Source organism: Eucyclogobius newberryi, unplaced genomic scaffold (genome assembly GCF_026437365.1).
Source record: "Eucyclogobius newberryi isolate DKJ021-1_F unplaced genomic scaffold, fEucNew1.0.hap1 SCAF_17, whole genome shotgun sequence".
Classification (NCBI taxonomy): domain Eukaryota; kingdom Metazoa; phylum Chordata; class Actinopteri; order Gobiiformes; family Gobiidae; genus Eucyclogobius; species Eucyclogobius newberryi.
In genome coordinates, this window is record NW_027315801.1 from 15830903 (window position 1) to 15853963 (window position 23061).

At 44.9% G+C, this 23061-nt stretch overlaps 3 protein-coding genes across 3 annotated transcripts in view; 1 reads left to right on the forward strand and 2 right to left on the reverse strand.

Moving 5' to 3' along the window:
* The first annotated feature begins 3878 nt into the window (after window positions 1-3878).
* Window positions 3879-13396, forward strand: lactbl1a (lactamase, beta-like 1a). Its single transcript, XM_072449286.1, has 7 exons — window positions 3879-4116; window positions 4816-4931; window positions 6368-6471; window positions 7901-8055; window positions 10247-10452; window positions 12062-12167; window positions 12315-13396. The coding sequence occupies exons 2-7, from the start codon at window positions 4826-4828 to the stop codon at window positions 13300-13302; spliced, it is 1665 nt and encodes a 554-aa protein (XP_072305387.1). The 5' UTR covers window positions 3879-4116; window positions 4816-4825; the 3' UTR covers window positions 13303-13396.
* A 3528-nt stretch (window positions 13397-16924) lies between these two features.
* On the reverse strand, window positions 16925-20578 carry LOC140362989 (histone-lysine N-methyltransferase SUV39H1-like). Its single transcript, XM_072449289.1, has 6 exons — window positions 20522-20578; window positions 19921-20066; window positions 18464-19123; window positions 18179-18325; window positions 17646-17775; window positions 16925-17099 (listed from the first exon to the last, which is right to left on the reverse strand). Exons 1-6 carry the CDS (start codon window positions 20538-20540, stop codon window positions 16954-16956), a joined length of 1248 nt encoding a protein of 415 aa, XP_072305390.1. The 5' UTR covers window positions 20541-20578; the 3' UTR covers window positions 16925-16953.
* Window positions 20579-21850: 1272 nt separating this feature from the next.
* LOC140362988 (organic solute transporter subunit alpha) overlaps window positions 21851-23061 on the reverse strand; it is a 9072-nt gene continuing 7861 nt past the window's right edge. The window contains exon 7 of the mRNA XM_072449287.1: window positions 21851-22399. Coding sequence (XP_072305388.1) covers window positions 21897-22399 — 503 coding nt within the window. The 3' untranslated portion in view covers window positions 21851-21896. The remainder of the gene's footprint in view (window positions 22400-23061) is intronic.

The following is a 23061-nucleotide window of genomic DNA, read 5'->3' on the forward strand; positions in this document are numbered from 1 at the left end:
GCGCGGTCTAAAACGGCGCTAAAACGCGGTCAAATAGCGGCGCAGTTTCAGGAGCCGTAGCGCGCGGCCGGCACAAAAATAACATGGCAGTTTCGGCCGCGCGCCGCGGCTCTGCAGACACTCCCATATATATATACATTTATTTATTAGGCCCGAGCGCCACAAGCTGGCGAGAGGCCTATTAATCTCGTAAGGCCGTGCAAAGCATGGCCGCGAAAGTGCGCACGTAGTGCGCACGAAATCGAGCGCGAAGCGCTCGCCCACTTCCAAACACTCACTAACGCACTCCTCCACTCATGCACGCCCCGTGCATACTAATTAGTAGTAGGAAAATGGAACATTACCATTGTAAAAGGGTGAAGCCCGTGCAAAAGTGCGCACTAAACGAGTACTTTAAATTGGGATGCTTATAAAGCACTCATTTGCGCTAAGTACCTCACGAATACGTTCCCCATATTTTGCATGTTCCGTGCATATAAGCATGTAATGCAAAAATTTTACATTATTACTGTATAGAGGGCCAAAAACACAAAGTGGGCGGAGCCCACTCAAAATTAACGATAGTACCCGTCAGTGACCAGGGACCCACGCCATGAGGTAGGAAAATGTATAGTTTATGATATTTGAAAAATGGGAAACATTGTTTTCGCAACGGAATATTAGTCTTTCTACCTTTCTTTCTTTCTTTCTTCTTCTTCTTCTTCTTCTTCTTCTCGGGACCAACCCCCCTATTTTTCACCCAGTGAACATTGACGAAAAGTCACAAAAATTTGCAAACCTCTAAAAATCGTGCCTCTCTACATTCTGGCTATTTCCCTTTTCTAAAATAAAAAAATGGCGCGTCAGCACCCCCAAATGTACCAAAAATGCATTGAGAGATGGGAAATGACCCAAAAAAAAATATGATCGTAGAAACATGAAATGATTGGCGCATGAAATGATTGGCGCAGAGGTAGATGGTGACAAGAGAAGTAAAAAATATTATTACGGCAACGCCGTCCGCCCAACCAAATGTCGGCCATATTGGTTCAAAAATGGCTAAGCAGGACTCGGGAGTTTTTCCAAATGTCGTACTTTTACGAACTCCTCCCAGGGCGTTGGCTCTAAAAAGCTGAAATTTGGTGAAAATGCTACTGAGGAGTGGGACATCAAAAGTTATTCAAATTACATTGATACCTGTCACGGTCTCTGTGCGGCGAAGCCGCAAACTTTAGCTAGAATTTCAGAAATCTCCGAAATTTAACATTTCTGCCGTTTGCGCAGATAAAGTCCGAATTGCGTCAAATTAGAATCAGTTGTTAAACTCTTTGCCCTAAACCTACTTGAAGTGAAATTAATTAATTTGGCGTCACAGCGCCCCCTACAGATTTTATATGGAGGTTAAATGTTTAGTTTTGCGAAATAATATGAAATTTGACACAAAACTCAATTTTAGCATCTCCATCAAAAAAGTCAATGAGACCCATGTCATAATTGTTATGGCGTTGCTGTAGCGATGACCAAAACCTCCCACGTTATTCCAATGGGGAAATCGCCAGAACATGTATACACTTTATACTTTCACAAACTCCTCCCAGGGCGTTAGCCCTATTAACCTGAAATTTGGTGAGGCTCATCTTCAGGGGTGGACCATCAAAAGGTATCCACATTTTTATTCAAAAAGTCACGGTCTCTGTGCGGCAAAGCCGCACATTTTGCCAAGAATTCAAAATAAAATTGCTTTTTGAAAGGTAAAACAAAGGGGAGAAGATGACAGATTCAGCAGTAGGCGTAATAAAAGGACCATTGGGGCGCGTTAGCGCCCCCTCCTCTTGCGGCGTAGCGGCTTAGCGGCGGCGGCGTGGCGAGGGCCGATCATTGCCGCTTGCGGCTTTAATTATTATTATTATTATCATTATTATTATTATTATTATTAATTTATTTTTAAGTTTAAAACAAACAAAAAACACGGAACGGACACAGAACAAGACCAGAGAGCCAAGTTAAAAATCACAAATAAACATCAACCTACAAATATGTCGGTGTAATCCCTCATTCGTCCAGGCGTGTTCCTGTTACTATCGTGTTACTATCAACCTACAAAATAACTACAATCATGACACAGATGAATTCAAATAAGAGTCCCATTTGGTCCACAGTCGATCAAATTTGTTAATTTCCACATTAATCTCGCATGTCATTTTTTCCATTTGTCTGATGTCTGTTACTATGTCAGTCCAGTTCTTGGTCGATGGTGATGTTTGTGCCGTTTCTCCAACAGTTTGCAGTGCCTTGTGAATAATGAGCACTTTATCATGGTGTTGTGAAAAGAAATGACACATTTTTCTAGCAAAATTCCCTCCGGACATTGAGAATTGAGATACACACTCTTTCCCACTCTTCATCGGTCAAAACAAGATGAGCTTCTCTTTCCCATTTGTTTCTCATATATTTAGTAGATTGGCTGTCCAGCTTAGCAATGCATTGATATAATTTAGTTATCATTACCCTTGAAAGTTCTGATTTATAAGCCTTGTTTAATTTCTCACTTACAATAACTCTTATATAATAAGTAATTTCCTAGATAAGTCTTTTTTCTCCAAGCGAAAGGTCTCTTTTAACATTTCAAAGCTGATCTACTTCAACTAATGTGTACCAAAAAGTAAAAGGAAACAAAACAATGATACATTTAGGCAAATATGATATGATTTAATATTTGTCATATTGTCAATATCATTTTTGGTCCATCCAGAGTGATCATAGTGCAGATGCTAGTTCTTGTGTGGAGATATTAACTTTATTCAGAACTCAATTCAAACAAAAAAATAGCTCTTCTGCGTTTACCTTAAGTTTTTGTATTTATTTTAGGATTTGATGTCTCCTCATTCATTTATTTACAATCCTGGACCCATTTAGGTTCTTGGATTTTTTAGTTTTTTTTCTGCCTCTCTTCTTTTTTTTTGTTTAGTGTTGGGAGAATGATTTTTGTCTGGAATTTTGTTTGTCTATTTTTTTGTATTTACCTTTATGCCTGTATTTTAATGAACCGTTTATTTCTCTCGCCTCTCACATTGTAAAAAATCATCTTAATAAAATAAAATTATCAGAAAAACAATAAATAAAAATGCATATTAGTGACAATTCTGGAAGCAAAACGGTCAACCTTGACCTAAAAATGCTTCTATATCTGATGTTTTTGTCAAAGTGAAAGTGGCATTATAAATAGTTTCTTCTCACATTAACACTTAAATTGGCTACTCTGGGCTAATGGAATGGACTTGTCTCTGTGAAGGCACTTCCTGGGTCAGATTATGACATCACGGTGGGCGTGGTCTGAGGGGTCAATTGGATTAAGTAATGTAGTAGCACTGCTGACCACATGCTGTCATCTCAGAGTCAGGAGCTCCCCAGACCAGAGCCTCAGGACCAGGAGCAGAGCCTCAAGACCAGGACCAGAGCCTCGGGACCAGGAGCAGAGCCTCAGGACCAGGACCGGAGCCTCAAGACCAGGACCAGAGCCTCAAGACCAGGACCAGAGCTTCAGGACAAGGACCTCAGGGCCAGGACCAGAGCCTCAGGACCAGGACCAGAGCCTCAGGACCAGAGCCTCAGGACAAGGATCAGAGCCTCAGGACCAGAGCCTCAGAACCAGAGCCTCAGGACCAGAGCCTCAGGACCAGAGCCTCAGGACCAGAGCCTCAGGACAAGGACCAGGCCTCAGGACCAGAGCCTCAGGACCAGAGCCTCAGGACCAGGACCAGAGCCTCAGGACCAGGATCAGAGCCTCAGGACCAGGACCAGAGCCTCAGGACCAGGACCAGAGCCTCAGAACCAGGATCAGAGCCTCAGGACCAGAGCCTCAGGACAAGGACCAGGCCTCAGGACCAGAGCCTCAGGACCAGAGCCTCAGGACCAGGACCAGAGCCTCAGGACCAGGATCAGAGCCTCAGGACCAGGACCAGAGCCTCAGGACCAGGACCAGAGCCTCAGAACCAGGATCAGAGCCTCAGGACCAGAGCCTCAGAACCAGGATCAGAGCCTCAGGATCAGGACCAGAGCCTCAGGACCACACTGAACCATATGAGCAGGTCCAGGCAGACATGAGTCAATCAAGGTGAACTTTGGGATGCTTCTGTGGTAAGTTTTCATCATATGTACTGTATTTGACAGTTTGAATGACTTTTAAATGTGGTCACCTCAATAGTGCAGAAGAATGTCTACAAAAAGCACACATAGTTTTAGAATTAAGTTTTTTTTACTTTTTTGCATTTTTAACAATAAACACTCAAATGTCCTGCAGTGTGACTGTAACTCCTATCATAGAATGAGAACGGTGCACAGAAACATTCTTTACTAAACTGACACCTTTATCTAGAGTCACACAAGAGTCTCACCCAAAATTATGTAATGCTTCCGACAAACCTTTATTAACCTCTTTTGAATCAAAGTCACATTGCACAGTGTTATCAGTAAAGTGTAAAGGTGACAGTTTAATCGAAAGAGGCGTTTGCTCGACTGCAACTTGAAATCAATGTTAATACATGCTTTGGATACACCGGTACTATGTGTCAGTTGTATAAAAACAAATATTTTCATGCCGTTATATTCCAAATAAAACCATAACAGAGACAAAACAGAGACCAAATCAAGGCTAATTTAGGCTGACAGAGAAAAATCATAAATAAAATTGGCCTTTTCAAGTTTAAAACAGTACGTTTTCCTAAGATCGAGGGGCATGGTGGTACTATGGTATATTTAGTGTTCTGTGTCAGTGACTTCTCCTTAGCCTTATCACTGACTGTACATGTATGCTGGGTGTTTGCATGTTCTCTGCAGAGCGGCGAGGATGAAGCTGCAGTGGTCCATGGTGGGAACGGCCTTTTTCTTCGGGCTCTCTGTGCTTATGACGTTTGCTTTCATTTGGCAGTACCGGATCCCCAAGCTCAGGCCAGGTGATGTAACACACACAGATCTATGACCAGGATTAGAACAGGTGGAGAGCATGAGGGCTGGATTATCATTTAAGCAGGAGGAGGAGGAGGAAGAGGAGGAGGAAGAAGAGGAGGAAGAGGGGGGGAGGAGGAGGAGGAGGAGGGGGGAGGAGGAGGGAGGGGGGAGGATGAAGGGGAGGAGGAGGAGGAAGAGGAGGAAAAAGAGGAGGGGGAGAGGGGGGGAGGAGGGAGGAGGAGGAAGGGGAGGAGGAGGAGGAGGAGGAGGGGGAGGAGGAGGAAGAAGAGGAGGAAGAAGAGGAGGAGGAGGGGGGGTCCATATGTTGTTGTGTGGGTCCACACCACCATGGTTTGAACACAAGGACCAGAACTTTCTGCTAACAAGGCAAAAAATTATTACTTTAGTAGATAATCAGAATCAGAAGCCGAAAGGGGTTTATTGCCATTGTTAATGAACAGGATTAACAAACTAAGAGCCTGCTTCGGCATTAAAGATGCAACATACAACAATAAATAATAATAGTAGCAAATTATATCAAAAAGGCATGCATAAATTTTAGAAGTTACTAATAAAATAAAATAAACTTGGTATGAATATATACGCAATTTACAGTTGTCACTAGTGCAAAAATGAGCAGAACAATGAATGGTTATTGCTTTAATAGTAGTTAAAGTGACAGGTGTTAGAAGTGTTCATAAGTCCAAAGGCAGAGGAGGTTCTGGTCCGGAGTCAACGAGTATTGTTTATTCCCATTTTTGCAACCTTGATTTTGTCTTTGTTTTAAAGTGCTTTTGGCATGTATAGTATGTATAGTAGTATGTATAGTACAGAGAAGGTTTACAACAATTAATCATTGAAGCTCTGATTGGGGGGGAGGTATAACTGACCCACATAATGGCCCATTACAGGGCTATTAGTGGAACAAAGAAGATTAGTTTCAGGTGAAAAAGTAAGTGTAAACAAATAGATTCTGAAGACAGGCTACCACAAGGCTCCACCCAGTGGGCAAGGCTTCCACTGCCCAGAGTATGATAAATATCTCACACTTGGTGAGTATGATAAATATCTCACACTCTGCAGATTGAGAATACCTTTTGGATCAAAGTCAAAACATCTTTCTTTTTTCAAAACAATGTCCAGATGACTTCGATTTGCCCCCAGCGGCACAAAAGTCACCGTCTTGCAAGCGCGCACTACATGTTCTCTTTATGAGAAATGCCCATCACAGACTGTGTCAGGGCCCTGGGCCCTTTAAAACAGTACTACAGTCTACAGTTAAATAAAGCAAATACTCAACGTGCAGAGAGTTTGAGAAACACTGCCCACGACTTTATAGCTGGATACTATTGTGTAAAATGTGCACATTATTAGATCATTGTCATTTGTCACTTGTCTCTTGACCACATGGACGTTCTGACTCGTGTGCTGTTCCATGCAGAGGTGGTGCTGAAGAAGCTGGAGCCCGTGGAGATGTGCCCCCGCTTCCCCGAGCCGGTGCCCCTGACCCACCCTATCACCTCCCTGAGAGTGGCCCTGGAGAAGGTCTGGATGTGGAAATGTACTGATCAAATCAAATGTAAAATGTATCAGAAAAGCAAGATTATTTCTTTGGTCGAAATGCTATGTGCTGTTTGTCCACTGCCTGGCAACGCTGCCTTTGTGTATTTTGGCATACTTTTGCCATAGATTTAAACTGCACAATCTTGGACTGAACTACATTCTGACAGATCTAATTTGTTCATGTCTAATTCTTAGCCTGATTTATTCAAGTTTTAACTTCAAATATGGAGGTAAGATTAATATATGTTTTGTGTAATTAATATCAGCAAAATGAATTTGGCTCTATCACGTTTTCAGATTTATAAGTCCCTAATGTGTTACATTTTTGCATTTTTTACACATAGAGTGGCTTGTTCATTTAGAGTACAGTACATGTTTTTCCTACATTTTTGCACGTAAACTACAGAAGAAGTGGATACTGTGATCTCATACATTTGATTCTAAGGACAGCATTATACCAACACACACACTTCAATAATGACAAACCCTGGTTCACACCAAAGCTGAGGCAGTTGAGGCAGCAGAAAGAGGCAGCGTACAGGGGAGGTGACAAAGAGAGCTACAAAGACGCGTGTATGGATTTAGCAGGGAGGTGCCGAGAGCTAGATCTCAGTACAATATGTGTCTGAAGCAGCAGTTCTCAAACAACAACCCCACCTCTGTGTGGAGTGGGCTCCGGCTCAAGTGGGAGTCCACCATCAGCTCCCTCATCATAAGGCCCAGCAGAGGATGTACTTCCTGTGGCATCTGAGGAAACTGCACCATTATCTGCCAGCGCAGATGATGGTGCAGGCCATCATCAGGTCCATCCTCACCTCCTCCATCACTGTGTGGTACACTGGAGCCACAGCCAGGGACAAACAGAGACTACAGAGCATTGTGCGCTCTGCTGAGAAGGTGATCGGCTGCAGACTTCCATCTCTGCAGGACCTGTACGTCTTAAGGGCTCTGGGACGAACAGGTTGGATCACAGCCGACCTTTCTCACCCTGGACATGGACTATTTGAGCCACTCCCCTCAGGCAGGAGGCCACTCCCCTCAGGCAGGAGTTTCTGGTCCATCCCGGACTCATGAACACTACTAAACACCTGTCACTTCTAACAACTGTTCAAACCAATAACCATCCATTGCACTGCTCATTTTCCAACTGTAAATAGTATATATTAAGACCAAGTCTATTTTTGTTATTTTTAAATTCTAAACTTTATGCATGCCCTTTTTGATATATTTTGCTACTATTATTATTCATTTTTGTATGCTGCACCTCAAAGCCAAAGCAAGTTCCTAGTTTGTGAATCCTGTTGATTAACAATGGCAATAAATGCCTTTCTGGTTCTGATTCTTAAAATTCCCCCTGTAGAGTTAGAACTGGCCCTGGTTGTGACTAACATGTCTCTGTCCTCGTGTGCAGATGGACATCCTCCTGCGCGCTCAGATCACCAGCAGTCTTCCTTCCATCTCCGCCGTGGTGCTCCTGAACGACTCGGTGTTGTGGAACGCTCACTTTGGCAAACAGAATATCAGCGACCCCTCCTCTCCTGCCCCCAACGAGTACACGGTCTACAGGTACGGCCCCGGGAAGACCTGGACTCTGTAACCCAAACCCACTGACTTGGACATGGACTGACCATTCTTTTGTGACTTTGTATTCAAACATTTGTCTTTTTTCCACTTGTCACTGCTAAGTCCTACATGCTTGACTTGGCATGGCTTTACCTGGCTTTATAATGATCCTGGACACGTATTCTATAAGCCATGTGTCGACTGGATCACTTTGCAGCTGATCGAAGACCCTGAGCATGAAGACAAGATTCTGCCATCAACAGAGCCGTGCCAAAACGCTCTAAAGTGCACCGGTTTGTGGGGCGGGACCAGTCGAAACATGGCCATAGGGTGCTGGCCTCTATTCCCCTGGTGCTCAGGGCTTGTTCCTGTGCTTGATGAGTTCCTCTGTGCTGTCCTTCAGTCTGGCCCACTCTAGCCATTGGTAGGATTTTTTTATCATCAAACTCACAACACTAAGAGCCTGGCATACGTGTGCTGTACCTTAACCACTCAACCACCAGGCAGCACTGGAAGAACTCATATCATCCACTCATCACACATCACCGAGCACGTCATCTGTTTGGGCCTTGTCTTTTATATATGTGTAGATCGTGGGTGTTTCGTCCTGGTCAGTGGCTCTGACACTCACTAGTCTCCGGCCTCCTTCCCTACGGCTGTTGAACAGTCTCAGGGTGCTGGATTTGGGGTTGAACTGTTCTACATTTAAAAAATAGATGTAATACAGTGTCATCATTTTAAAATCACAATATGAAATAACCTCTCGACCTCCAGCTCATGCTTCCAGTACTTGACGTTTTCTCAATACTGTGAGCCTGGTCACTGTTTTCTTATCTACGAGTTCTGATGGGCGTGATTGACAGGTACATTAGCGAATCAGGGATTCTCTGACCACAGCACTGGTCTGCAGTGAAATGAGTGAAGAGCCAGGCAGTTCGAAGAGGAGCCAGAGTCACAGCCATTGTTCAGCTTAGTCTGCACCTTAGAAATATACAGCCCCTATTTAAACCACTTATTTTTGAAGTTGTATATTGTCAAGTGAAGGGTCTAGAAAGGCAGAAAAGAATAGAAATGTATTACTATTACAAACATTCATAAACAGATCCAGAACTCACTGCCCAGTACACCATGAGCTTCTCCTTGTCAGTAATACACTGTGAATGGAGATCCGGGCTCTTAGGGTGATTCATATGGATCCTGTCCCTGAGCGTAACAACAAGATGATTATATGGAAAAAATACACATTAACAGGATGAACATCAACTCTTCCATTTCCATATCAGCTGGTGACACAGTACATCCAGGACTCGTGAGACACTTTGAACAGTTATCATTAAACTTTAAAGGCTCCACATTAAAAATGTAACATATAGGCCTTCTTTCCCCCCTCAAATACGCTACTCGGACATTTTAGCAACTTAATGTGGCTGTGCCTATATACATGTAAAGGAGCTAAATCTGAACAGATATGTTGTAAAAGCAGCTCCATCCATCCATCCATCTTCTTCTGCTTATCAGGGGCTGGGTCTCGGGGGCAGCAGGGACTCCCAGACTTCCCTCTCCCCAGACACTCCCTCCAGCTCCTCCGGGGAGATCCCAAAGCGTTCCCAGGCCAGCCAAGCATGTCCAGCATGTCCTGGGTCTTCCACTGTGCCTCTTCCCGGTGGGACATGCCCGAAACACCTCCCCAGGGAGGCGCCCAGGAGGCATCCGGAACAGTTGCCTGAGCCACCTCAGCTGGAGGAGCAGCGACTCTACTCCGAGCTCCTCCCATGTGGCTGAGCTCCTCACTCTATCTCAAAAGTAGCTTTTTCGGCCAAATCACTATGCTGTGTGCCTCCAATTAAAAAGCGTTATAAAGGGCATACATTTGGCGAACTCATAGGCCTGTCCCTGTTACTATAAAGGACTTTACTCAAGGTAACCTCGGCCTCAGACTGCATTTTTGCACATATACACTGTTCTTTTAGATTGTAAGTCATTTCTGTCCCCAGTTCAGATTTTCATTCTGAAGTATGTGTGTGGGTATATGTGAGGGGCGTCTTTATTCTTTATAAAAAAAAAGAAGAAAAACATATGATACAAAAACCCTTTTCTCACATATAATACTTTACTATAAGCTGAATAAACCCAACTGTAATACTGAATTCAATCTACAGCTTGAAAAAACACAATGAAACTCTTGTGTTTTCAGAATCGCCAGCCTGTCAAAGATCTTCCCCACCCTGATGTTGTATAAGATGTGGGAGGACGGGTCACTGAGCTCGCTGGACGACCCTCTGGACAAGTACATGCCCGACTTCAGCATCAAGAACCCCCTGGGCAGCAGCGACAGCAGCAGCGGCGGCAGCAGCGGCTCACCCACCCTCAGCCTGCGCAGGATGGCCAGCCAGCTCTCTGGTACTCTGCCCTGGACATGGGCACATAAATAACAATTTACAATACAAAAGTGTGATTTCTCTGACAAAGATTCTGATGCATTTCAAAGCAGGTTTGTCGAGGTCTAAAGGGGACATATTCTGCAAATGTACCTTTATTGAGCTTTTAATTATTGTTTCAACAGCGTCTGCTCATGATTAGTTTTTAAAGTTGTATTTTGGTTGATTCCTGTGTTGTCCTGCAACTGAGGCTCCAGTGATCCAGAGAATTCTAGTTTTCACCTATTCTATATCCCCGCCCACATCCATGTACTATTTCAAAAATCAAGCTCAGAGTGACAATATGTAAAATAGCCATCCATCCATTTTCTTCCGCTTATCCGGGGCCGGGTTGCGGGGCCAGCTGTCTAAGCAGGGACTCCCAGACAGACTTCCCTCTCTCCAGTCACTTCCTCCAAATCCAGGGGGATCCCGAGGTGTTCTCAGGCCAGCCGAGAGACAAAGTCCCTCCAGCGTGTCTTGGGTCTTCCCCGGGGCCTCTTCCCGGAGGGACATGCCCAAAACACCTCCCCAGGGAGGCGCCCAGGAGGCTCCGGAACAGATGCCCGAGGCACCACAGCTGGAGGAGCGGCGGATCTACTCCAAACTCCTCCCGTGTGACTGAGCTCCTCACCCTATCTCTAAGGGAGCACCCAGCCCACCCGGCAGAGGCAACCCATTTCGACCACTCGTATCCGCAATCTTGTCCTTTTGGTCATTACCCAAAGCTCATGACCATAGGTGAGGGCAGGAACGTAGATAGACCGGTAAATAGAGAGCTTTGCCTTTCGACTCAGCTCCTTCTTTACCACAACAGTCTGATGCAGCGACTGAATCACTGCAGCCGCTGCACCGATCACATGTTCCACTTCATCTCCGACTTTAATAAAAATAAAAATATATAAATGACAATCTGCTGCTTGTTACAGTGAAATGTCATTATGAAGAGGCGGGGCTTATCAGTTCTGCAGTTTTGAACAGAAAGTCAATGGTCTAAGACATTTTAGGTCAGGATTACAACAAAATATAAAAATTTACATTTTGTATCTAAAAAGGCATAAAAAAAAAAGAATAGATATTTTTTTCTTTGCAGAAAGACATTTTATTGTCTAAATAACTGCAGCCTTTTGCAATTTGATGATTGCATCAACTCAAATTTGAACATGATTGCGATATACTGATCAGCCTTAACAAATCGAATAGAAATACTGCTGGACTAAATCCCACATGTTGTTATTGGCAAATTCAGTTGTTTACAGTGGATACTTTAACATGGCCAGTAAAATAACTAGAATAAACAGATAAGCCAATAATTAAATAAGTCTTTCAATCTTTTTCATTTTTCTCTTTGTCACATTAGTTTGTCCTTTTTGGCTTAATTTCCTTGTCAGAACCTATATGTGTGAACAATTACAAAGAAAACAGATTACTGGTGCTCACATCAGATGTAACTTTGATTGCATAATCCAAGCAGTCAGCATAAAATATTTTTTCAAGTAGAGTCATTATCATCACTATTTTGTGCATGTATTCAGTGTGTTGGTCTGGTGTTTGTATGCTTTGGTTTAAAGGCCGTTCTAATCCTGTGGCAGGTTTACCGCGCAGATTACGCGCCACTAATCTGCTGTGGGACGGGGACACACAGGAGGCTCTGCGGCTGCTCCAGGACGACGTGCTGGTGGCAGACCCTGGGACCAGGTGAGACATGTGCACACAGAGGATCTGACTCAATGAACTGGGGAGAGGGATTTTTAACAGTGAATATGATTCATTATGAAAAATAACAATTCCCCAAATATGTGTGCGTGTGTGTGTGCGTGTGCGTGCGTGTGCGTGTGTGTGCAGGTGTCACTACAGTAACGTGGCCTTCTCGCTGCTGGCTCGGGTGCTGGCTGAACAGGTTGCAGGTCAGGACTTTGAGAGTTGGGTGTCTGAGAACATCCTCCAGAAACTCAACATGGAGGACACCAGCTTCCAGTGGCAGCCGTCGTCAGGGCGACCGCTGGCCGTGGGCGTGTACAGCAGCGGTCAGCCCGCCCCCCTGTATGACCTGGGCTGGTACCGGCCAGCGGGGCAGATGTACTCCACCACCGCAGACATGGCCAAGCTCACCATGGCCCTGCTGGGGGTCCCAGAACCACCGGGGGCCCCACTGCTGCGCCAGGACACCCTCAATACCATGCTCACCCCGCTGCTCCACTGTCACACGGGCTACTTTGCCAACGCCACAGGCACGCCCTGGGAGGTGAACAGGCAGATGGGATACAACGTGGTGCGTAAGGACGGAGACCTAGACGGTTACGCGGCCACACTGTCCCTGGTGCCGCGCCTGAAGCTGGGCATGGTACTGCTCATGGCAGGGGTCCGACCCACCGCGAGGGACCTAGTGAGGCAGGCCTTCTCCTACCTTATCCCTGCCGTAGAGGAGGCCTTCAGGGAGGCCCCGCGCACACTCCGAGCCCCTCCAGACCCTCAGCCCTACTTGGGCTTCTTCACCTACAGGAACATAACCTTTTATGAGATCAAAGCGGACTCGGCCGGGGTGCTGGTCATGCAGCAGTTCGGTCCACAGGTGAACTCCTCAGTCCCAGCTAAGTACCGGACCCTCCGGCTGGACTACCTGCAGGGCCGGGTGTTCAGCGTGGTGTTTGACAGCCCTTATCCCTGTAAGCTGAAGCTGAACAGTGCCTCTGTGTCTCTAGAGACCCAGGACCGCCAGCTCTTTAACTTCTATGTGTTCAACAAGAAGGGCCAGTCTCCAGGCTTTGACTCCCCAGCACTCAACACCTACCGCGTCCTGCGGATCTACGGACGGCCCCTCTTCACCTCCTGAGCTCATGTGTGTGTAGGCCCCGGGCCCCAGGACAGACTCTGCTCCGATTAAGCTAGGGAGGCCATATTCTTTAAATAAAATCAGTTTCATCCAATTATTGAAGCAGTTGTTAAAGAAGACATATTTTGTGACAAACTGCAACATGCATAACACAATTTTACATTTTGTTCACAGTGAACCATACAATGAATCTAAAACGATTTGATTTCAAATTTGTTTATTTGTTGGGGACAAATAAATGAATGAACATTCAACAGGCCCGAAGTCACTGGGATAGGCTCCAGTCACCCGCGACCCCAAAAGGGAAGAAGCGGTAGAAAATGGATGGATGGAACATTCAACATGGGTGTCCAAACTTTTTTCAGAGGGCAGCATTTTGAAAATTGTTCGGAGCAGAGGGCCACAAACAACCCGACACGGGGACCGAAATGTTGCATTTGACATAGTTTTGATGCCTCGACACCTTTAATAAGACTTGGAACATTAATATTAAGTTGATATAACATAAAAATTCTTGAATTTTCCAATTTTACAGTAAAAAGTACTACTTTTTGTTGTTTGGACCAACTTCGCAGGAAGCCTGAGGGCCAACAAAAATCAGTCTGAGGGCCGCATTAGGCCCCGGGGCCGTAGTTTGGACATGCCTGACATACATGATATAAACAGCAGATTGTACCATGGGCTCGTGTCTGTAATATACTTGTATTGTATGTTTAAGATTAGCCGAGCCAGACACGAGGCGAGTGTCTTCAGACTTGTTTTATTGAACATGTGCGGGAACTCCGGAAGTACCGGTACAGATTGCAGTAGGGACATAATATGCGGTTGCGCAATACATTACAGTGTCCATCCTCCCACACTCTCTCACACACACTTACAGGTGTGAGGGTGAGTGAAGTGTGAAGTGCCTTGCCAAAGGACATCACTGACATCACCATTTGTTGAAAACTGCAGATATAGTTCCATTTCATTGGAGCAAGCAGCAGATTTCCATTTTCATGTTTTTTGTTGTTGTTGCGAGTATAAGGACATAGGCAGGGATAGGGGGTAGGTGAAACATACATTTTCTGAGCACTGATGACTCAAATGCAGAACAACACAGGGTTACTCAAACATGCTGGATAATGAGGGAAAACTATTAAAACAGATTAAACTCAAATAAAATTCCAGGTTATAAATGAGGATCCTGGTCAAATGCTGTTCGATTCCCGGACCAGACCAACATCACATGATCTCTCTGGGTGGAGTCTGCATGTCCCCGTGTTACCGTGGCTTCTCTCCGGTGCTCCCACAGTCCAAAGACATGCATGTGTTAGGCAAAATTGGCAACTCTAAATTGGCCCTAGTGAATGACCGTGAGAGTGAATGTTATCTGTGTGTCTATGTCGATGTCTGTAACAAGTTGGCCACTGTCCAGGGTGTACCCCTCACTGGGATAGGCTTCAGTCACCCGCGACCCCGAAAGGGAACAAGTGGTAGAAAATGAATGAATGAACACTAAGGCTCTTGCAGTACCCACCACCTCTGTCCCTGGCACTTACATGACCATCTGCAACATGGCTATTAACACAAGGCTAACATGCTGCAGCTATCACATCTCTGAAGCTAGGCAAGCCCGGTTAGTATTTGGACGGGAGACACAGGGAACAACGGTGACTCTAGTGCACACCCACGGTGACTCTAGTGCACACCCACGGTGACTCTAGTGCACACCCACGGTGACTTTAGTGCACAACCAGTGCCTCGTATGAATCTCGTGTGAGCATGTTGGTGGTGGTGGGAGGGGTGGTGCAATCTGTCAGCCTCACTTCTGTCATCTTTCCGAAAAAGCACGGTTTACATTAAATGCATTATTATTACTGCTAAATACGGTGAGGTATGTTTGTCAAGCAGCCATGGAAGTTATTTATATTACACTTTGTATACATTATACTTTGAAGAGTTTATACCACAGATAAGAGTAAAGCAGAGAAAACACAACTTGCATCATATGATTTGTGCTCACTGGATTGGCAGAATAACCAAAACTGTACTCCACAATACTTATACACATACTTAATAGCCTACAAAGTTGAGGTTTAGGAAATTACTAGTATTTGGGGAAGTTACTCAAGAGTAACTGTCTGGACATAACATCTCATTTATCATTTTAAGTGAATGTGAACATCAACAAGAATCAAAAGGATAGACAAAAAAATTAGACAAACTAAATCATGTCTGAAGGAACAGTGCAAATACACCAATGTTCAGATCATTTCAGATTGTCAAAATAAAGCTTGTAGATTGACTTACTTTACTCAGTAAGAGCGTTTCACAGTAAAATATATGACTCAAAAAGGAGGAAAAGTATGAACTGGTTCAAAACACATTCATCATGATCTGAGAAGCTTTTACTAGATATATTTACATTTACTTAATGTTCTGGTATCAGTATATTACGTTTATATTTCAAGTAAACAGATCAGCTATGAAAATAAATACCAAAATATATTGAAACCAGCCATTTTGTGATTCTGTTGTAAAGAGCACAATATAGATGTACAAATCATAAACTTTATTCACCTTTGACACAAACGTTCCAATGAGGAATCAAATCATTAGATTAATGACACTTAATGGCCAGACTGTCTTTCAACTTTGACCCACATTATATTTCCTTGACAAAAACATGAGACTTGTTCTGATCATTTCAGAGCACACACTTTAATAATGTTCACTTGTATGCGACTGTTATTAGCCTGATAGCCTGTCTCTCTTCTGTGCACCAGCAGGGGCGTCCTAGCGCTGCCATTAGAAAACACATCATAAAACATCAGAGAAATTAACTTGCTCTTCAAGTGCACCATTCCAAACAACACAACATGAAAGAACAATACTTAGAAGTAGAAAAGGAGGCTCAGGAGCCGTAGTCTCTTTACTGGAGCTGTCCTGTTTCCCAGAGGAACACACTGCAGCACTTCCACACTGACGAGTCTGGCTGTGCCAGGCTATCGTGTAGGACCTTTGAAAGGGAATAATGCCGTTTGACACTGGGAGCATTGGGAAAACAAATGAACAGAAAACAACCTGGTCACAAGCTGAAAAAGTCAATCAAGCATCTCATTTACAGTTGTGAGCTCCACATTGCCCTGTTCCCCTCGGCTCTGGCCTCTAAAAAGGATCTGAGCTGCTGCAGTCTCAAACTGTATCTGAACAGAAGCAGTTATATCCAGCATACACCTAATGCGAGGCCAGGCTGGTGCGGCCGAGGGTCCAGATCAATGCTGCTGTTAAACAGACCTCGGAGCGCTGCAGGGGCCGGTCTGGGAGCCGCACACTTCTAAAGAAAGAATCCTCAACAGTACATTTTCCCCGGAAAGCAGGGGGATAGTCTGGTCATCAAACCAGTGTCCTTGCATGAAACTACGTGACTGTGTGGTGTTTGTCGAATAGGGACTGCTCAAAACATGTGCCAAACCCGTCTGGCATTAGGTGTACCCCGGTGTTAGTATTCACGTACTAGAACTGTCCAGCCTCGGCCCCCGCCTGCCTCAGCCCACGGCCTTGGCCCCCCCCCGGCTCAACTTATTCACAGTTCAAAGAAAACTATTTGTGGACGTATAAGAAACATAGTCATTTAAATTCATAATAATAGTCTCCAGAAAGCAGTCATCAGAAGAGGTACTTCCGACACGAGTCAGAGTCGCAGCGACACTCCACTCGGAGCATCTTCTTGGGGGAGCTCTTGGGGGAGATGGGCAGCTCTGTTAAACTGATACTGGAGTCCAACCTGCTGCTGTCCAGGTCCACCGGGTCAACTGTGCACACAGGACATCAGAGGATGAGACAATAAACAAGATGAATGTTTATCTTGATAAAAAAATGGTAAACTAATTGTTCCTGCTAATATATAATAGTGATCACATGCAGCTCTTAACTGTTGCTCTAGACTTTTAGCACTGTCGGATTACACACTGGACTTCATGAGTCTGTCCCTCTCATTCTCGCCTTAGCGCTCCATACATCAGGGACTCCATACATCAGGGACTCCATACATCAGGGACTCCATACATCAGGGACTCCATAGCAGCAATAATGTACAGTTTACAGCTCTTTTACGCCGTCTTGTCTTAACGCAAGTGCAGAAAGCGTGCGATCCTATTGGCTCAAGCAGCAGGTGCTAAGGAGCATGGTATATGTAATGTGTAATGTGTAAAAGACCATGGCGCCAGTACCTTGCGTCTGTAGTAAGTACTGGTCTGAATTAGTTATTACACAGGTATGACGTGTGTAATAACTAGACTGTTGAGCACACGCAGGTCACTACACGCTGTGAGGAGACGCTGAGCTGAGGCAGGACTCACTTTGCATCTTGTAGTCGAAGGTGAGCTCCTCTCCGGCGCAGATGGCTCGTGTGGAGAACAGGGCGATCCTGGGCAGTCGCTCGTCGATGTTGTCTATGAAGACGTTGAACACCTGCAGGTTGGGATTGCACTGGGCAGAGAAGCGGTGAGCGTCAGGAACAGCGGTCACACAGGTCATTCTCAAAGACTAGGAAGGATGTATCAGAGGCGTTTGTTCAAGTTTCCTGCTTCAAATATTGTCTTAAATACTTGATGCATAATATGTGCCGTGCGAGTGCAGATGAAAGGGGATGTGGTCAAACGCTTCACCGCGATGTCACTGAGCCGAACCAGATTTTAACAGTCACCACTGACGGGTACCATCACGATAAAATAATGAACATTTTAATCATCAGTCATTACTCTAACTTTGGTGACTTGCAAAATCATTATTTTATCATTTCATCTGTCAATTTTGCATTGAGACGGCTTGAGACGCGTGTACAATGTGTGACATTTAAGAATGGCGATGACTTCAAACGGCTCACACTCACACTGTGGTTGACAAAGTGGGAGATGTTTCCGTAGTGCGCGGCGTCCACCGTGTACACGTCCTCCACATAGTCCAGGTCGAACAGGTACGTGGAGCCCTGGCTGTCGTACTCGCGCCCGCGCTTCTCTGCCTCTTCATTGGTGATGATCTGCACAAGGAAAGACAGGGTTTCTCTCTCAGATACTCAAGCTCCGCTCAAAGGAAATGGACTTTAAGGCTCAGGAATATGTGACATCTATCAAGTGGCCGGCAGCTCCTCTTGGGCCCTGACGAGCACTAGCCTCACCTCTCCTATGTACTCCATGACAAAGGTGTTCTTGTTGATGTGCTGCAGTGTGCGCACACCCCAGCCTCGCCCGTTCTCAGTCCTGAAGATGCACAGGTCGAACTGGATGCCCCTCTGCACCACTCTGTTGGGGCAGTCGGGCCCACACCTGCAGCAGGAGTTACACTCGTAGATGGGCTCTCCCGCTCGCACGCGCAGCCTCTGTTTCTCATTGTAGGCGATGCGGTGCAGCGAGGCGCCCGGGCAGCACCCATCCACAGGGTCCTCCAGACAGTTAGTGCACTCACAGCCCACCGCCATCTCGTCCAGCACGATCCCGGGGCCCGCCTTGTAGTTGGTGATGTAGGTGAAGTCTCCGGGGGGCCCCTCCAGGTCCACGTCGTTGACCACATAGATGCGGCCGGGGTGTTTGCTGGTCTGGTTGAGGTGGGCCTGCCAGCGCTCCAGCCTCTGTCGCAGTTTAGCCTTTTGTGCCAGCAGCGAGGACATGTCTTTGTCCAGTCTGCGGGGTACACAGCGCCTCTTGTGGCGCCGCAGCTCCTTCTCCAGGTCCTGGTGGAACTGCTTTATCAGTTTACGGCACTTCAGATGGGACTTGGGCTCCCACGTGTTCTCTGCCTCAGCGAAGCCTTGCCATTTCACCAGGTAGAACTCTTCCACCTGGAACAAACAATACAATCTTGCTTTAGTTAAGAGGAAGTTTTTTTTAGATTTCTGCTCTGTAATCTTGACTGCTCCGAAGAGTATTGTTCATATTAAGGTATGCTTAAAGTTAGGGCTGGGCGATATGGAAAATAAATGTTTTTTTTCACATATCGATCGATCTTGATTTTTTATTCAATTTGTAATGATTTCATGAACATAAACTATACAGACTTTAAATCTGTGCTTCTAAAGGTAAAGATCTTCTTTATTATCTGCATTTGACTCGCTCTTCAGTGCTGGGGCAAACTGGTGGTGCAGTTTGGGAGAATGTGTACTTTTTACTTTTGAGAACACATTTTGGCTTCCTCGCACTTGTAATTGATTAGATATTTAGCCATGTAAGTTACAGTACTTTTACTTGAGTACACATTTTCATCTCTTTGCTGGAGAGCCAGTATTCTTCTTGAATCGTAAAAAGTCGTTAGTGTTCATGAGTGGCAGAAGATGTGCCCCAAAACAAAACAAATCAACAATTGAGTATAAAAGTATTGCTGTACATGCTTCAATGTGTACTTAGTATTTCACACAGACTGCTAAAGTTTGAAACACAGTAATCCTGATCCAGACTGGTGCTTATTTTTGGTCAACAAAAGCAACTAGACTCATGTTTAATGACACTTTTCTTTCACTTACACCTTCAGGCAGATTGTCACCATGACTATGCATCAGAATGAATCCCTCAGCCCTTTCAGAGCTCTCACACCTTAAATAAATGTGCTTTAGTGGTGTTGATTGAAGTGTCGTGTCCATACTTTGGTCCTCTTGTAGTCGCAGATGAACTCCACCTCGTACTCGCGCACATTGGCCTTGCTCACTCCCAGCTCCTTACAGCGCAGCTCCTCCAGGCGGCACAGCGTCTCCACCTCGTCCTGGGACATCTTACAGGGCACATGGCACTCTGCAGGACCAGGACAAACACAAACACAAACACAAACACAAACACAACTTTAATCACAGCTGTTGATCTAGAACAACACGACTGAGTCTCTTATCGGTCTGCAGTAAACACCCACACATTACGCACGGGAGCCCCTAAAACTATGATCTGACGTGCAAAAGTCACCCGTCCGCAGAACATTAATACACAACACGATAAAAACATCACGACAAAACGTGTTCTGCATTTGGTTGAGCTAAAACGCGTTAAAAAAGAATGAGGGAGGAAGTGCAGCTGCGTCAGAGCTCAGTGCATAACAAATTATGAAACTCTGCATAGACATCGTATTTTGCACAACGCAAACAATTCAGAATACATCCCAGGGAGACACTTAAGCCCTTAAAGGATCCACGTTTGCACTAGAGTCACAGTCAAAGTAATTCTGCGTAAATGGGTTCGTTTTTTGATACTTTTACCTTTCAAATATTCCGCCATGTTTCCCACAGGCCGCCAAAACGGTACAAAGATGTGGGCGGGGGGACCTACTGCTGCGGAGCCATCTCTGATTGGTCCCTGAAGGGGTAGGAGGCGGGGTCACAGGACTTGAACAACACTGTTTGTATTCAATAACGCTTTACGAATATGGCGTATGTAGGAAGAGATACGGGCTACGTTTATGGCGGAGGAAAGCGACGTAAAACCGAGCTGAGATACGTTGTTGCGTGTTCTCCTTATTTGAATTTCAAAGTTCAAGTAGTATCGCCACGAAAATGCCGTGATGTTTGGAGGAAAGACATTCTAAAGAATGTTTCCACAGAAATGATTCCATGTAAAATGATCTTCACTCGAGCAGAACAGTAAAGAGTCAGGATAACTATCTGAACGTTCTGGTTTTGCATAAAACATAATTCTCAAACATGACCAAAAGGATCCGCTGTTTCACTATTTATCTGATGACGGCGATTATATTCAAGTAAATAAGTAAAATAAATTAAATAGTTTTGAATCAAATCCAATTATACATGAATACAACAGTACATACGAATACATATTACACTGAATACATCTATGATCATACATCATCAATGTATATTGCCCTTATATTGTCAAAATATAAGTGATTTTACAGCAAGTACAGATCTAAAATGGAATATAATCGTTCCATCATCAATAAGAGACATTTCATCCCATGCAGAAACAATTTACACACAACTGACAAATTAAACAATTATTTAAAAACGTTTTCTCAGGTATGTATTATTTCTCAAATAACTATTGTGTTATTTTTTTATTTGAACGTTGTTGGCGTTGTTTATGGTATGGTTCTAGAATGTGATGACGTCCTCAGATGGGAGAAAGAGACACATTGGACTTTGTCATGTAATATCTAAAAAGTAAATTCACAAATGTTGAACCTGATGATTTATCTTAGTGACTAGACCTTAAAACTCATTGTATTATAACAAATGTCTGCATTTGAACTATATTAATTTTAGCTGCCAGCCTCTGTATTAAATGATTGGCTGATGTAATGTGATGTGACGTCACATGAACTATTGCTACTAATGCTGCTCATGTCCAACCAGAAAGTGCAATTATAAACTTTACCAAAATTGTGAAACTGGGGGAAAACAGGCAACACTATCAGTACAGTTTGAATGTATTCATGTTCACCATTTCTTACTCAAATGTTCAGACTTTTGTTATAAATATTTTTGAAATAGATGTACATTTGTTTTTGCATTTCTGGGCCATCGTGGTGCATTGTTTGTCACACATTACATACCTATACAGTTCTCACTTATTTACATGCATACGTTTTATAAAAATGTCTTATTGCTATTCATTCTGTCATACAACAGTAACAGAAGTGTTCTCCTGTCTTGTCTCCTCGGGGACAGTGCTGGTCTCGTCCCTGGTTTTGGCCATGTTGTTTGTGAAGCTGAACGTCTCCAGTGGTGCATGCTCAATCCGACACAGGCTGTCCCAACTGCCACGCCGCTCCTCTACTGCAGCGCCCCAGCCATGGTCCCTGCTCAGGTTCCTGCTCAGGTCCATGCTCAGGTCCCTGCTCATGTCCCTGCTCATGTCCCTGCTCATGTTCCTGCTCATGTCCCTGCTCGGATCACTGTTGAGGTCCCTGCTCATGTCTCTGCTCATGTCCCTGCTCGGATCACTGTTGAGGTCCCTGCTCAGGCCCCTGCTCAGGGTCTGCACAGCCTTCTCCTCCAGCCTCCTTCCACGCGGGGCCTGCTCCACGTTGTCGCTCGGACTGGGCTCCACTTTCCTGAAGGTGTGGCGGGCGTACAGGCTGATGCAGAACATCTCCACGATCACACAGTAGTGGTAGATCACTGCAAGCACAAAACATCCTCAGAACAGTCAAGTTAGTCAGCAGTCGAATGTAGAAAAAGATTTAGTTGTAGTCATCTGGACAAAAAAACTATACTTTTCGACTCTCATCCAAGAGTCATTCTCAATCTGCGAATGAGGACCGTATATTTGGGACCTCCTGATGAAAAGGTGTTATTGATTTCACCAGAAACTAAATCTCTTTGATTTCTATCAAACTAGCCTCTTTGTCTACTATCAGTCCTTTAATGGGCTATAAGCCTCCTATTGTCCCTGGCTCACCCTCTCTGAAGTGTGTGGGAGCGTGTGGAAGTGTGTGGAAGTGTATGAGAGTGTGTGAAAGCGCGTGGAAGCATCCGGAAGTGTGTGGAAGTGTGTGGAAGCGTGTGGGAGCGTGTGGAAGTGTGTGGAAGCGTGTGGAAGCGCGTGGGAGTGTGTGGAAGTGTGTGGAAGTGTGTGGGAGTGCGTGGGAGTGTGTGGGAGTGCGTGGATTTGTGTGGAAGCGTGTGGACGTGTGTGGACGTGTGTGGAATTGTGTGGAAGCGTGTGGACGTGTGTGGAAGCGTGTGGAAGCGTGTGGAATTGTTTGGGAGTATGTGGAAGGGTGTGGGAGCGTTTTGAAGGGTGTGGAAGCGTGTAGGAGTGTGTGGAAGCGTGTAGGCGT

Bases quoted from the DNA above. Each gene is read 5' to 3' on its own strand.
- LOC140362989 (XM_072449289.1), bottom strand. The intron at 17,776-18,178 runs GTGAGTGTGAGC...TTCTCTGCCCAG, and splicing joins CCCACTTTGTCAACCACAGT to TGCAATCCCAACCTGCAGGT. The intron at 17,100-17,645 runs GTGAGTCCTGCC...CTGTGTGCACAG, and splicing joins CTTCGACTACAAGATGCAAA to TTGACCCGGTGGACCTGGAC.
- lactbl1a (XM_072449286.1), top strand. From the start codon at position 4,826: ATGAAGCTGCAGTGGTCCATGGTGGGAACGGCCTTTTTCTTCGGGCTC. The intron at 10,453-12,061 runs GTACTCTGCCCT...ATCCTGTGGCAG, and splicing joins GATGGCCAGCCAGCTCTCTG to GTTTACCGCGCAGATTACGC. The intron at 12,168-12,314 runs GTGAGACATGTG...GTGTGTGTGCAG, and splicing joins GTGGCAGACCCTGGGACCAG to GTGTCACTACAGTAACGTGG.